This window comes from Leptonotus elevatus, chromosome 19 (assembly GCF_054856555.1).
Source record: "Leptonotus elevatus isolate MCC_2025b chromosome 19, RoL_Lele_1.0, whole genome shotgun sequence".
Classification (NCBI taxonomy): domain Eukaryota; kingdom Metazoa; phylum Chordata; class Actinopteri; order Syngnathiformes; family Syngnathidae; genus Leptonotus; species Leptonotus elevatus.
The window spans coordinates 14,400,706-14,417,551 of NC_141257.1; the positions used below are offsets into that span (position 1 = coordinate 14,400,706).

General features: G+C 35.7%; 1 protein-coding gene across 1 annotated transcript; it reads left to right on the top strand.

Moving 5' to 3' along the window:
* The first annotated feature begins 5,231 nt into the window (after window positions 1–5,231).
* On the top strand, window positions 5,232–15,584 carry scamp3 (secretory carrier membrane protein 3). The gene is made up of 9 exons (XM_086063478.1): window positions 5,232–5,577; window positions 5,823–5,903; window positions 7,999–8,130; window positions 8,738–8,858; window positions 10,754–10,882; window positions 11,127–11,286; window positions 11,530–11,631; window positions 12,265–12,382; window positions 14,794–15,584. Exons 1-9 carry the CDS (start codon window positions 5,524–5,526, stop codon window positions 14,941–14,943), a joined length of 1,047 nt encoding a protein of 348 aa, XP_085919604.1. The 5' UTR covers window positions 5,232–5,523; the 3' UTR covers window positions 14,944–15,584.
* The last annotated feature ends 1,262 nt before the right edge of the window (window positions 15,585–16,846 follow it).

Sequence of the window (16,846 nt, forward strand, 5' to 3'; positions counted from 1 at the left end):
TGCATACAATTTGGTGCCTCTAGACCTCCTTTGGATTTACTTTTCTGAAGAGTAGATAGACTAATCTTTGCTTTTTTTTTATTCCAGTAAAATTTTGTAACGGCCGAGTCCAACAACTGGAACCAGTTAGCCGTAGGTTTAAATGGAATCATTGAGAAAAAATAGTTTATTTTGGGTAAAACTTTCATTTTAATGGTGGCTATTCGTCCTATTAGAGAAATACGAAGATTATTCCAGCGCTCCAAGTCACTATAAATGCTATCCAGAAGTGGTGTAAAGTTTAAATCAGTTAATTTAGGTGAGATTTGTATGCCTAAGTATTTTAAATTATCTATAGGAAATGAGTAGTGTGGGTCCTGGCTTGCAGGGTTCCATTAATTTTCTGTAATAGGTAGTAGTGTTGATTTTGTCCAATTAATAGAATAATCTGATAAATGTGAGAATTTAGTTATTAAGTTAAATACTTCCCCTAACGAAATAGCAGGCTTTTCTAAATAAAGTAAAATATCATCGGCCTATAGATTAATTTTGTGTTCTGTTACCCTAGAGTGAATTCCTTGAATCCTTCTTTCCTGGCGTATGGCTAATGCAAGCGGCTCAATAAATATTGCAAATAATAAAGGGGACAGTGGGCATCCCTGTATTGTGCCTCTCTGTAGAGTAAAACTCTGAGATATAATCCCATTAGTAGTAACTGTAGCTTTAGGAGAATCATATAATATTGACACCCAGTGAATAAATTACTTCCCAAAGCCAAATTTATTTAAAACAGCAAAGAGGAAGGACCAGTTAACTTTGTCGAAAGCTTTTTCTGCATCCAATGATATAATAACTGCTTTTTTATCATGCCGCTGTGACATGCTAATAAGGTTAAAGAGCCTCCTAATATTATTAGTAGAGTGACGATCTTTAATAAAGCCTGTTTGGTCGCTATGAATGATTATCGAGATTACTGTTTCTAGTCTAGATGCGAAAGCCTTAGTGATCATTTTAATATCAGTGTTAATTAGTGAAATCGGACGGTAACTTGGTGGAAGGGTGGGGTCTTTTTCTGGCTTTAATAAAAGTTTAATTGCTGCTGTATTCATGTGTGGGCGTATGTAACCATGAGTTTTAATTTCTGTTACTACTCTTAAGAATAGTGGAGCAAGCATAAAACAGAAGTGCTTAAAAAATATAGCCGGATAACTATCCGGGCCAGGTGCTTTGCCATTTGGCATACTATCTAGAGCACTGTAGGCGCATCTAACATATCTTTATATTCAGTAGTTAACTGAGGTATATTTAAGCTACTGAGGAATGCCTCAATATGCTCAGGGTTAGGCTTGTTAGTTTCTGAGTATAGGTTGCAATAATAGTTATAAAAAATTTGATTAATTTCTTCTGGTGATTGTGTGCATTCACCAGTTGTCCCTTTAATAGCCGTTATAAGAGATTTTTCCCCGATTGCGTTGAAGTTGGTTTGCAAGAAATTTACCTGATTTGTTATTATATTCAAAGTTGTTGTATCTCAATTGTTGTATTATAAACTCTGTCTTTTTAGATAGCATATCATCTAACTGTATTTTTGTATTTTGTAAGTCAGTCCATATTTGGTTATTTGGGTTTATTGCGTACTCATCCGTCAGTTGTTAATTTTATCTTCCAAGTCTTTTTCTAATTTTTTTATCCTGTTTCTTTTTATAAGATGAATATGATATAATTTTACCTCTAATTACTGCTTTCCCAGCTTCCCAGAGAAGAGATGGAGATAAGTCTGGAGAGTCATTTATTTCCAAAAAGTCTGCCCACTCTTTTCTTATAATTTTGTCAAACTCTGCGTCGTTTGGCAGTGAGATGTTAAAACGCCATGTCGGGGGTGGTTTAAAGGTAAAATCAACTTGTAGGGAAAGTGAGACTGGTGCATGGTCGCTAATAATATTAGGATGTATTTTTGTCACAGTTTTATTAGCAATAGAGTTATTTGTAAGAAAAAAATCAATTCTTGAAAAAGACCGGTGCACAGCGGAAAATAAGGTAAATTCCTTCTTATTTGGGTTTTTAAGTCTCCGGCTGTCAACGAGGCCAAAATCATCCATATATTCCCCTATTACTTTAGTAGATTGTAATCGCCTTATACATGTTGTATTATTAGAACGATCTATTAATGGATTTAAGACTGTGTTAAAGTCTCCTCCAATAATAATAGTAGAGTTTGCTCCTAATTCAAACAGCTGAGAGAAAAATTCATGGAAAAAGGCATATAAATTACCAAATGTATATATTGTATTAAATATAGTCACCTGAATAATAATGTATCGGCCCTCTGGGTCTGTTATTGTATTATTTAGAGTAAAGAATAAATTCTTAACCATTTTGAGCCTTATCAAGTACATGACTTGCCATTTCAAAGAGCTACATAAAGTCAATGTTTCTTTGGTGGTATTGGATCCTGGATGTTTTTCTTGTATTATTAAATCTGATTGCCTAAAAATGAAAAACTATGTGTTATTTAGTACATTTCCTGGCATGGAAAATTTGGATCACCTTTCAGGCGTACAATCTTCAAAAAGTAAAGTAATCCAGATCACTTGTCCTTGGCGTCTTAAATATGTAGGGGTGGGTCTTTTCTGCAAATTGTTTGCAGATTGCTTGGAAAGGCAATGCCTTATTTCAGATACAAAAAAAAACGTCCATATTTGTATGTGTTCAATGAGAATGTCTCCAACTCATATTTTTTTCTGCTTAGCATTTGCATGGCGAGGCCAAAGGTTCTTGAAAAAACAAAACAAAACAAAAAAATCAAGAATGTTGCAAACAAAAACATTCTCTAGGTATATACCATTATCAAAGAGTATGAGGAATGTAACTGCAGGATGGATACATATGTGACTTCATCACATGACTGCCCTCACCCATGTGACCCCATGTGACTTGTAGGTGAATAGTGCATGGATTACAATGATTATGCAATAACCGCTGGTTAAATAAAAGATGTTGCATTTTGGACTATAATAACCTGCAAAATCTAATGTGAGCCACTGCAAGATCTGTAGCAAAAATTCAGCACTCACGTTTGCCTATTATTTTCTTTCTCAAAGCTGTTTTGTTACTTGCCCATCCCAAGTACAAAAAATATTGGAAACAAGTAATCTTTACACCATTTCAGGCTATTTATATGAAGATGGAATGTATTGTTAAATAATATTGTACCTTGATTATGCTGATTTCCATGATTTGTAAAGAGAGATTGCAGTTAATTACATTTTCTGGTGAAAGTGAAGGAATATACATGTACTGTAGTGGTTTAATATATATTCTTCCAAAAGGGCGTAAGAGCGACATCTACTGTAAGACCAGTCAAGGTGCATGTGTCTGCAAAATAAAGAAAATATATTGCTCTAATCTAAAACAGTGGTTCACCTTTTTTTTTAAAGTGATGTACCCCGTGTGAAATATTTTTTTCAGCCAATGACCCCCTAACCTGCGCAACGCATTTCTGATTGAAGAAAAAAAAAAGAAGTAAACAGAGTGCTGTGCCATCGTTGTCTGATTTATTAAACTTCGAAACTTTATTTGTATTTATGTGGTCTCTTGAACTATTTGGAAATAAAAATATATAATTAATAAATAAATAAAGATTTGCGCACACAGAAATTATTGTCAACATAATGTGTCATCTTTTGGGATCATACTAAAGCTCCGTTCTCAAAAAGAAATAATTAATTGACCTTTAAATAAAGTTTTTCAAGTGATTGACAGGTGATTCTAGGTGACATATGACAAGTGCTGTCTAACCATTCTGGTATGGGGGAGATACTGGATTTTTAGGACACTGAAATTGAATAGCCTACTGACTTCATTTTATGAACTTATATATAGATGTTTTAGAAATATTTACATATACTTCTTAAATATATTTCAAAATCTTACGTACCACCTGGAATTATTAAGAGCTATTATGTCACTGACAATAATGCCTCTGTCTTTAAACATGTTACTACACGTGTAGTGCCTTTCAGAGATCCCTATTAAGAAACCGAGGATGCCAGGACTGCATGTATAAAAATAGACATTAAATAAATACCATAAAATACAGCCACACAAAGTAACACGTTGGCAAATCAATGCTAATGTTATTTTTTGCTCACGAGTAGCCTACAGCTACTTGTTGTGTTAGCTGCTGTGCTAACTGGTCAAGAACAAACTTACGTTAGTTATACAATGAAGAAAAATTATTTTCCCCTGTTTTTTTGTTTTTGTGAAAATCGCAGACTCGGTTTATTAGCATTTTTTAGGGGGGAAAAAATCTCTGGGTTAAAAAAAAATGCATTTAATTTCAATGGGTGTAAATTATATGCAGATTTTCACTATTCGCGACACTGGGGATCCACTTTACTATTTAATTAATCGTATATTTATTACAAATTTCTGTATTCTCAAATGTAAATTAATGAAATAATTCGATCTGTATTTTTTTTTTTCAACATCTGCTGCTAAAAACAAGAAAGCACTTTAAAATTCTGCTCCCACATTAATAACTTCAATTTATTAAATTTTGATTTGATTAGGAAAAGTGCTTTTGGTCAAACTGCTTTCTCTGTCCGAGCTGCTACCGAGTGGAATCTCATTCCTGTTCACATCAGAAACCTAAACACATTACAAGTTCGAACTAAAAAAAAGAAAAAAAGATGGTTAATTGATAATCAGAAATGTCAACACTAATGCTTCCTGTATTTGTTTATCCCTGGTTGGTTTTAATGTACATTTTAGTGAATGTATTGCTTTTGTTATGAAAATGTAATTTCAACATTTTAATAGTATTTTCGTGAATTTTTACACGAAATTGTTATTGTATTGTTATTGTTGTGCATTTTATTTTTTATTTTACTAGGGTAACATTTACTATCTGTCGACCGTTTTAGCTAATTATGGTATATTTACTGAAATGTTTGTTAATATGTACTGTCCCTGATACAAATAGATCAAATTAAATTCATGTCATGCTTTTTTTCCCTGTTTTCGTTTTGTTTTTGGTGATTTATTGTTATTTTTGTTTATGTATTTTGTTTATTTAAGTATCTTTGTACTGTATTAACACATTTTGACAGACTGTTAAAGAATTTAAAAAAAGATTACAGAGCTGCGTGAATGTTGAGACACAATTTATTATGTAAAATATGTGATAAAACAAAAATTTTACGGATCACAGGGAGATGTGGCCACGCCCCTTCGATCTGTCCGTCTTTTTTTCCGCCGCAGTGGTCACATGACCATGACTTTGGCTCATACTTCCTGCTCACTGGTTTCTGTTGTCTTGTACAGATATCTAACGGATACGATCCGCTGCCCGAAAAAGAAATACACCCAAAGCTTCTGTGTGTGCGTGTGTGGCGTTTCGTTGAAATTGCGATGCGAATGGAAGGCTAGGCCTGTGTTTTTCCTTTCAAAGACGCTAACTGCATTCCTCTATCTACAGTGACGTTTACATTCGCAGCAAGTGGTGTTGACACTTGACGTGAGGTATATTATTTTCTTATTGTTATGTCGAAATACACCAGCTTTCCTGAGCCAATGGACGACCACAACCCTTTCCAGGTGAGTGATGTGATGTTAAAAAGCTCATGTAACTGTGTTATTAATAAAAACTTGTCACTAAAGTGGGTGGCAAGTAATAGCTGGCGTGTTGTCGCTCATCATGTGACACCATGTGGTTTATTTTCTAGACTGTGTGTCCTCTTCAAGCTTTGGCCCACTTGTAGCTTCTGTTAGCAATAAACTCACAAAGACATCATAGGACAGAGATTCGGTTAATGTTCTAATTAAGTATTTTTTGTTGTCAGGATCCAGCAGTGACCCAACACAGCAGCAACACCGGCTATGCCACTTTGGACCTGTACAACCCATTTGAGGGCACAGTTGAGGTATGATGCATCATATTAGCTTAATATTTAGCATATTGAAGCTTCCAGCTAAAGCTAAGCTAATATAACAAAGTTGAATACAGCAGGTCCCCAAGATATGAACACAATGAGTTCTGAGAGGCAATTTGTACGCAATTTTTTTTGTAAATAAAATTTCAGTCTTTAATTGCATTTGGAAGTCATTAAAAAATACTGTCAACCAGTAGTCTGTCACGCAAAAAACACCTGAACACCCCCCCTCAACTTTTAGTTCCATTGGGGAATTATGTTAACAAGCACCACAATAAGTACTGTACTGTGTACTTAACACTGTGCATAGGTAGAGAGAGGAGGAGGAAGTAGAATTGGTGACATCGGAGAAATTGTTGCTGGAGATTTCTTATCTTTGGTGGATTCATCTGAGAGTGCAAGTTCAGGTTTGGCTGCTGAGATGGAAGGCATTGTTGTATGGAGGACCAAAACAGCCAAAATTAAAAATAAATAAATGGCTAAATAAATGAATACAAGTGAAAATTAAAAAAAAAACTGATATAAAAATATAATAATAAAAATAAGTACAAAAAATACAAATATAATTAAAAACAATACATTCTTAAATAAAAAAATTAAAAATGAGATTCAAAATATAAAAATGTATGTCGAAATAAATACAAAAATAAATATATTCATATAATTAAATATCAATCAATAAATAAAAACACTGCTTTCACATTTATTTATTTCATGCTGCAGACGCTGTTGTCAGGTCGAAATGTTATTCAAATGAGAGGGCGATCCTAAGCGTGTCTTGGGTATGTATCTCTCTCCTTTTATCGAGAAAGATCATCACCAAAATTTGATGGCTTCTTTCTTCTTCTTCTTTCTTTATGTCCATGTACAAGCCCAGGGCTTGTACATGGACATAAAGTATAGTATAAATTATTAAATTTTTTGTGTGCGAAATACTTTAAACTACGTATATCTGTCCTACCATTTACTAGAGGCCCTTTTACATAGTACAGTACATAAAGTACGCTCACCAATCGCCACATTTGGTAGACTTGCGCAATCGAATGTCATGTTTACTATTGTCATTATAGTTGGCAATGATGGATATCTCTTAAATCCCCCTCCTTTGAATAAGGTTAAAAAAAGATACAGCACATTAGAAAACACTAGTACAATTCAGTGTACACTCTACTACAATACAATAATTGCTTTGTACAGTAAATTATTATTGTTTTGATAGTGCCAAAAATAATCATTTATTTTCTATGTTAAGACGGAGTTATTGATTCAGCTCTTGTAATGTATCTCATTAGATTGTCCATTGATTGGTCTCTGTGAGTATATGCGAACCTTATCTCTTAGATAAGGAATGTGGATTGTCAACATTGTAAACACAACATAATCTGGTAATTTGCTCTGGCTGCAGTAATTAGGGTACCTATCTGGCACTGAATAGAAGCAGTAGGTGCATCATTAGACTGGCCAAGATTTATCCCCTCTGCCCCTGCTAATTTTTCAGACCTTTCCCATTGATATGTAGTTGTACAAACAGAGAGAAGTCATAAGACCTACCTGTGCATTTTTATTTCTGAAAATGATGCATATATACCATATTACCCTTTTGCATTCCTTTTTAAGCGTGTTGCTTAGAAACTGTTGGGGTCTCTGCTTGTTTCCCGTCAGGTGATGGAATGAGCAAACACTGGAACAGACAGGAAACAGGCAGACATTTATTGCAGAGGTTAAAATCTTAACTGCTCTGTTGGCGTTATGAAAACACACACCCTTCTGTTATTGTTTGATACATTTTTAACAATACAAAATAAACTTGATACACAACATAACAAAAATTAGTTTGAAACTAATGCCAGCTATTTGAAATGGTATGATTTATTGGTTAATTGTTTCATTCCACGTGTATCGAGATACTATTGCTAGGTTTAAGAGGACGGATATCTTCCTCATTATAGCAAGACGTGAACGTTCTTATTGTCAAATTTCATGACAATGTTTTGAAGGGATTGACCGTCAGAATGCTCAAACAACCCTGTGCCACATTTGAATAAGCAGAGAGTATGACTTCTTGCTTGACCTTTTTGTGTTTTAGCCTCCGCCTCCATATGAAGCCACCTCTCCCTCTGCTCCCTCTGCTCCATCTGTACCGGCACAGACCCCACCCAGCCGGACAACACCCACAGAGCCTCGCAACTATGGCTCCTACAACTCCCTTAACAACCAGGTAGAATTGACACTCACCTCTTGTGAGCTTCACAAAAACAACATAAAAAAGCATTTTTAACTAATTTGCTCCCCAAAGCGTATAAATACGTTCTATTTTAAATATTACCATGATCCCAAAGATGTATTTAAAAGTTTTTAATGTTTTTTAAAATGTTTTTTTATGCTAGAGCATACAGATGGCTTTGATGCAGCCTCGGAGCTGAAGAGAATGCTTGAAGCAATAGTAGTTACTACAAAAACGGCCAGCAGGTGGCTGCAGAGTATAAGAGATCAACCAGGGCCATGTTGCAAAAAGCTATTTTCTTCACTGTTTAAACAGATTTGTGAATAGTGGTGAAATTGAGCTATATTCTAATGCTAATTTCTGCAAAACGGAAACAGATAGAAATATACTTTTTTTTTCCTAATGAAAGAAGAGACTAATCTGTTTTTAGGTAGGTTCCATGTTTTTATAGCAATAGAACACAATATTCTGTGGGCCTTGCAAAATCTGTCAAAACCAGTAAAACAGCCGGGAGCAAAGGGGGCTGCTTCAGTGAAAATGGCTGAGTGAATGAGGTAAAAAATATTTGGATTATATATTTTTTGTGTGTTTTATTTGTCAGACTGCGGTAAATGCTACCACGACAGAGCTGATGAAAAAGCAAGAGGAACTCGAGAGGAAAGCCCAGGAGCTGGAGAGGAGAGAGCGGGAGCTGCAGTCGCACAGCTTGGGGCCTGGAGCCTGTAAGATAGTGAGGGGTTCAAGGGGGGTTTCACACACCTAATGAAGTATGAGATTTATTTATTGATGTTGTAAGGATATACAGTCCTGCTCAAGTTTGTGACCTCTTGAGCAATTTGGATTTTCAACCTGATTTTGTTGTTCAATATGGACCATTATATTTTATATGAAATAACAGATGTAAGCTTATCAATTCAATGTATTGTTCTTTTTTTTGTTTTTTTAAATCAATTATTTAGTCAAGACTAAATTAAAAAGTTTTTGGTCATTCATGTAGGTGCAAAGGTAAGTGAACCCTGGGCTGAATTGCTTAAAACAAGCAGTCAAGTAGGATCAGGTAGGACAAATTAGTACCTACATTAACCACTTAAATGGACCAATGAAATGAGAGAGGTTTAGTGAAGAAATTGTGCATCACTGGTTGAAACAGAGACAAAACCACGTCACTCTAGTCCTACCCAGGTAAACCCATACAGGTCACAGTCAGGCTGAGAGGAAATCTCAAGAGGACCTCAGAGAGTGGGTAGTGACAGCACTCGGGAAAGCTATAACGTCATCTAAAAAAAAATTGAGCTTCATCATTCCACTGTGAGGCAGATCATCTACAACTGGAGAGCACTGAAAATTACTACAACCCTGCCTAAAAGGTGACGACCTTCTAAAAATATCAGCAAGTACCACAAGAAAAATTATAATTCAGGTAAAAAGCTAACTCGAACATCACATCAAAGGATTTGCGTCTCTTTTGCTGCATCTGGGACACGTGTCAATCGACAAGGCTTTCATGGAAGGCTTGCTAGGTAGAAGCCTCTGCCCACCAAAAAGATCAAAGCTGCCCATCTCAACTTTGCCAGAGAGTACCTGGACAAACCTGAAGCTTTTTGGAAGTCCCTTCTGTGGACAGATGAGTCCAAAATTGAACTGTTTGCTCACAACTAAAACGGTTTGGTGAAAAGTCAACACTGCATACCAGCAAAAGAACCATTTACCCTAGGGTGAAGCAGGGTAGTGAAAATGTTTCATGAATTCTGAGAAATATTGTAAAATGATGGAACATAACCTGAAGCCGTCCTTTGTGAAGTTAAAGGTTGGCAGAAGATGAATCATGCAACATGATGATGATCCAAAGCATTCCAGCAATACAACCAATACCTGAAGCAGGCAGTTTATGCTAGAGATCTTATCCAACTACTCATTGGCTGCGTTTTGCTGAATAGGTTCACATACGTTTGCACCCTTGAAATCTGAGTTTTTCTTAAATCAATAACTTTTGTGAAATAATGAATGACAATATTATCATTATTTTTGTTCAAGTCCATTATTTTCAATGTCAGCATTGTAGATTGGGGTATAACTAAACATTTTATAAGGTTATTTTCAGCACCTGTGGAGTAGAAGCACCTGTGGCTAAAGTCAAACTGTTTCAGGGTTTATTCTTCTGGACCTGGGTTCCCCACCCTGGCTATTTTATTTATTTATTTTTTACCAAAAATCTGACCATCCGTGCCGGGTTCACAAACTTTTGCGCAGCACTGTATATGGAGGACCAAAACTATATTTGTATTTATTTCCACATGTATTTTTATATTTATTTTTGTTTTTGTGTTTAATTTTTGAATTATATTTTTTATGTTCACTTTTATTTATTTATTTATTTATTTATTTATAATTTTGGCAATTTTGGTCCGCCATTGATACAATCCAGTAACGATGAAGATAATGTGTCTGCTTCCAAATATTAATATACAGTCCATACACAGTATAGTCTGAACATGGACTTGTGAAATTGAAAAGCAAGTCTGTGTGAAACTGTTCTGAAATCTGAAACTTGCCATCGTCCCAAGGAAACTTTCATTTAGGAAATAACCGTTGGTTCCATTTTTGTGCTCCGCTTTAGCTCGTCAGAATAACTGGCCTCCTCTGCCTTCGTTCTGTCCTGTTGGCCCTTGCTTCTATCAGGACATCAATGTGGAGATTAGCCAGCGCTTCCAGCGAACCGTCACCATCATGTACTACTTTTGGTTATGTGAGTTTCTGATGTTTTAGTGGTAACACAATTGGTAAGTCTGCTAGCGAGTAAAATGCCTCACTTATGAAAAAAGAAGGTAGTGCAATGTAAAACAGTAAACCCGCTACTTGATACTAATGAATGTGGCAGCAAGCCAGCAAAATCTTTTTGCAAAAAACTTGCTCAAAATTTGCAAATTTTCTGACCAATATTTTTGTGCGTCTGGTCATTTCTTCTCTTTGTTGCTGTTGTTGATATGCAGTTGGCACTGGAACTTTGCTCTTCAATCTTGTCTCCTCACTGGCCATGTTCTGCATCGACCATACAGTCGGTGTTGGTCTTGGTCTTGCCATTCTCTGGGCGCTTCTCTTCACACCATGCTCCTTCGTCTGCTGGTATCGGCCTGCGTACAAAGCCTTCAGGTGCTTATTTGGGGAATGTTTCGTTTTGGTTATGGATTATAACAAATTGTTGAAATGTTTGTAGATTTTTAACCTCTTTGAAGGGCCGTGTAACGTCGTTGTCACTCATGAGATAATCGAACTCGGTTAATAATTTGCACCATGAAAGCAAGCAATGTTGTGGTTTTACACTCCTGCAATAGTTACTGCAAGTTAACAAATATTTGTTGCTTCTAAAACATTTACTTTCTGTGTTCCCTCTAGGAGTGACAGCTCCTTCAACTTCTTTGTTTTCTTCTTTGTTTTTTTTGCCCAAGTGGTTGTTTATGTCATCATGACCATTGGCATCCCTGGATGGGGGTTCAGGTAATGGTTCTGAGCAGTATGGTTAATGACTGTCCTTAACTCATTTGCTCCCCAAAACGTATAAATACATTCTATTTTAAATATTACCATGTCCCAAAAACATATGTATTTATAATTTTTTATTTAAATTTTATTTTTTTTATGCTAGAGCATACAGAAGAGGCTTTGATGCAGCCTCTGACCTGAAAAAGTCACTTAAAGAAATGGTAGTATTACAAAAACAGCCAGCAGGCGGCAGCAGAGTATAAGGGATCAACCTAGGCTATGTTGCAAAAAGCTCTTTTCCCTACTGTTTTAAACAGGTTTGTGAATAATGATGAAACTTAGCTATATTCTAATTCTAATTGCTGCAAAACAGAAACGGATACAAATAGACTTTTCTTTTCCTGATGAAAGAAGAGACTAATCTTTCTTTTGGTAGGTTCCATGTTTTTATAGCAATGGAACACAATATTCTGTGGGCCTTGCAAAATCTGTCAAAATTCAGTAAAACAGCCGGGAGCGAAGAGGGTTGCTTCAGTGAAAATTACTGGGAGTGAATGAGTTAATTTTTTAAAAGTTTGTAATATAAAAATGTTCATCTTAATTTTAACCCCAAAAAGTAAATCTTCTGTCTTCTCAACGTTGTCTCAGTGGATGGATCGTGAGCATGACTGCTCTCAAACAAAATGTCGCTGTCGGTGTAATCACGATGATAAACGCCATCCTCTTCACTGCCCAGGCCGCCATTGGGGTGCTCATGCTGAAGAAGGTAGCTATTGAAGAATATACTGTACATATTTATACATATATACATTTTTGCTTAAGTTGCATCATCTTTTTGAGGATTTTCTATGAAAAAGGGGGTGTGAGGGCTCGTTCATTGCCGCTTGCACCTTTCAATAGTTATACAGTCGTAACTTAATAAGCAAGAAAAAAAATGGCTACCAAAGAAAGTAGCCATCACTGCAATTTTGAATGCGAGTGATTAGTGTTGAAAGTGTAACTGTAGTCTTTGAAGCTTGCAGGCATTTTTTAAAAACGGCAGGTGCATTTTGTGCTTTGTTTAACTGCCCTAATGGAGTTTACAGGCACACAAAAAAAAAACACAATACCATTGCAAAGGTCTAACTTACAACGGCGTATTAGGGCCACTTATAAATATATTTTTTTTTAGGCGGCGGGGGCAATATTCAGAGAGAAAAAAACTCACAAATTTGCCACTATATAAAATGGCAAATTTGACGAAGAAAAAACTCGTAAATTTGTTAGTTTATAAAGGGGCAGATTTGCGAGAAAAAAACTCAGAAACTTACGAGAAATACACGTAACCTACTACTCGGATGTTTGTGCCAATACTTTTCTGTCGGGTTTTCAAATAAGGAGATAGTAATGGCTTTGATCCTGAGGATCAAGTTAATTTGTTAAAATAAATATTTACGTGTACATTTGTTTCCAGAATTATTATTTACACATTCATACATTTTGGTATTTTTTGTACAAGTAGCTAAGTTGATGTGTCAAATCTGCTTCACTCTGGCATTCATTTGCATTTATCTCAAGTATGCTTGCTTCTGATTGGTTAGTGTTTAGTCAGTTGATAGGGGACCAGGAAGTGTTGTTGCTCTAGCTGCCGTGTATGACGAGTAAAGTTTAAATTAGGAATGAATCCATCTCCATCCTGCCTTTTCATTTTATAAACAGTGACCCATTAACCACCAACAAATCCTCACATTAGAGTATAGCTACGCTACGTGTATTTCTCATTAGTTTTTTCTCTCTCAAATATGCCACTTTTTTGGGGGGGGGGAATATTGCACCTGACGTCTAAAAAAAAATGTATACACCGTCGGAGCTAAGATTGTAAATTTCTTGAGTACATTAATTTTGTCAATATCTTGAAACCGAGGGAACAAACGGAGGCAGCACGATAAGCTACCTTGCGGGCATGTGCAGCAAAACTAATGGAGAGACAGAACCGACAAATCATTTTCCAGTCACTGTCACTTTTTAAATAGAGAAATCTTTCCACATATTATTGCAGCATGTCTCATTGGCGATTGAATCACTGAGTGTCTGCCTTCAGATCACTTGCATTATGTGGCCAAACAACACTATTTGTGCTTTGTTGGCAGTGTTGGGAGTAACACATTACAAAACTAGCGATTTTATAGAAATATTATGTTTCTCAGCAACTAATTAATTACATGAAACTAAGGTGCACTTAAAAACATCTCATGTTATGTGCTGTCAGCATTAAATAACCCTAACCCCTTTTCAAAAACCTAACCCTGGGGAGCACGGTGCACACCGCAGCCGGTCATTTAGAACCTGCTTCCAGCCTCTTGATAACTCAGTATAAAATGATCCTACTTGTCTCTTCCTCAAAACCCGGTGTCAAATATTAGTAAGCGCTTAAAGCTACTGAACGCAGGAAATTGAAATTTGAATCGCTACTGCCACCTGTGGCTGAAAAATGAAACAGCATTTTCCCTTCTTCACGTACACAATGTGCACATTGTTAACTTTATAAGATATACTGGTGACCCTGGTTACCTTTTGTTTTTGTTTGACATTATTAAAACAAAGAAATCTGAAAGTTTAAGATTCCTGGTATTTTTTTGGTGTTGTCTAAGATAAATCAAACTAAAGTCTGAAAATGTTTTCAATAAACATGCTTTAAAGGTGAAGTCAACCCCAATTATTTTTTGACAATAATGTTCTGGTTGATATTGCGTTAGTGGAATACGAGTAAAGCAGCAAAATCGGGCTGTTTTTATCCAACTCAGTGGGCGGCCATTTTGCCACTTGCTGTTGTCTGAAGATTACATCAATGTTGCTCAGGTCTCAGGTAACAACCAATCACAACTCCGCTTCAAAAAAACAGGTGAGCTGTGATTGGTCGTTGCCTGAGCCCTGAGCATCTGTGATGTCATCTTCAGTCATCTCCCTGAGATGGTTAAAAATGGCTGGATTTTGCTGCATAACTCATATTCCACAAATGTAATATTAATCAGAATGTCATGTTTAGACTAGTGAGGTCACATATAACATATTACTGTCAATAAATGTTTATGGTTGACTTCCACTTCAATGAAAATCATCAATCAATAAGAAATAAAGAAATCGGTTGTTGCTGTCCAAGAAAATGTAGCTAATAACATATCGTATTTCCTTGTTCAGGTCCATGCTCTTTACAGGCAGACCGATGCCAGTTTTCAAAAGGCCCAGGCTGAGTTTGCCACTGGCGTCATGTCCAATCAGGCTGTCCGCCAAGCTACTGTCAACGTCGCTGCCAATGCGGCTCAAGGGGCCTTCACCGCACCACGCTGATTAGGAGGGTAGTTCAGGGTGGGTAAGTTTGAGAGAAGAAGAAGTCTGAAAGGATCAGTTGGATTTTCATTTTCCCACTGGTGATTAGATTTCAATAGGTGGGCAACCTAAGTCTGTGTGCAATTACCACAAGGAAACTAAACAAGTGCATGAGACTATGGGGCTATGTAATATGTGTATAAATGGTTATTTGAAGGAATCAACATTTAGTAGGGTTGGTTCATGCACACAGCTGGCGTTGTATCAATAAACTGTATGAAGGTTTGGTTGAATACAGAGAAGAAGCTTTTAAAGACAGAGTGCCAAGTTTACCATGTACAAGCCACACTTGCTTTGATAGCTTCCATTTTTTTAAAAACACAGATGGAACCATTGACTTAAGACAAGTTGTTTATTAGCTCATGCTAACATTTCATTTAAACATCTAATTCCAAATTTGTCAAAATATGCCAAATGCTACTTTTTGTTGTATAAAACTAGCAATTCTTAAAAGAATGCCTATTTATGTTGTTGCCAAAAACTCTCACACTGTAAGAATTTAATGTAAGAAATTGTGTTGTTTGGTGCCTCACTGTTCTGTTGGTGCATCTTGTTGTTACGACTCGTCTTTGTTTTAATACAAATATACTGAAATGCACAAATATCTGAGTTTACGGCAGTCATTGAATAACGTTTGTGGTAATTAAATCAATACAATCACGATCTCCATTTTGACAAAAAGTTTTACCCAATCTTTGCATCAGTGAGCTTGTGCCTGGGTGAGGTCACTGCATCTGAGTGAGGCAGCAACTGCTCACTTTCCTTGACCTCAGCTCCCGCAGGCAAACATACTTCCTGTCCCAAAACAAACCCAATGACTTTTATTTTCCTCCCCTTCTGCCACCCAACCTTCCCCAACAATAAAAACGTTTCTTGAGAAGCACACCAGTGACAACTCTGACTTGTGTAGGACTTGTGCTTCATGACTGCTTAACTTAACTATTGATTATATTTAGCATTAGCAAAAATCCACTGAAAACAATAAATCACTTGTATAGCCCTGTGCAGTTAATAAAGGTTATTTAATGGGGATATTTTGAGCCCAGAACTTGTTAATTACTCACTGCATGATTTCCTGTGAGAATTTTTTTTTTAATTTAAAACTATCTGGAGTAAATCCTCACAAGCATAACATGCCAACTCCTGAGCCAAGATTCACACCTTTTGACTGAGGCAGACGTTCTAACCTCTTGTTGGCTGTACTGCACTAATTTTTTATTATTATTTGTCATTAATTTAGTTATAAGAACGCACTCTTAAAACTTTTGGGTAAAAAATAACCCAAGTTTGGTCAAAAATTGGACTGACCTGCTACTCAAGTCTATTTGACCCAACTATGGGTTGTTTTTGTTACAAAACAACCCAATGTTGGGTCAAATTGACCCAAGTAGCGGGTTGGTCAATTTTTTGACAAAAATTGGGTTATTTTGAGCAGTTTTAAAGGAGTGTAAACAATAAAATAACTATTATATAATTACAATATATTTAACAATTTAATAATAATAATGAATTGTATTTGTAATGAATTTTACATTTCCAATGAAATCTCAGTGATAATTTACTTTTTTAAATTATTTTTTATTATGTATTTAGATTTCAATATACAAATAAATAGATAAAATAAGATGAACAAATGGAAAAAAAAAGATATGAAAAACAAGGGGAAACAATTGTTTAAAAAAATATATATGTGTGTGTGTATATATATATATATATATGTATATACGTATATGTATGTATGTATATATATATATATATATGTGTATATATATATATATATATATATATATATATATATATATATTACTAAACTGGAGTGTCTAGAGAGAAACTGAGCGCAAGAATAATGTATCCATTGTAACGT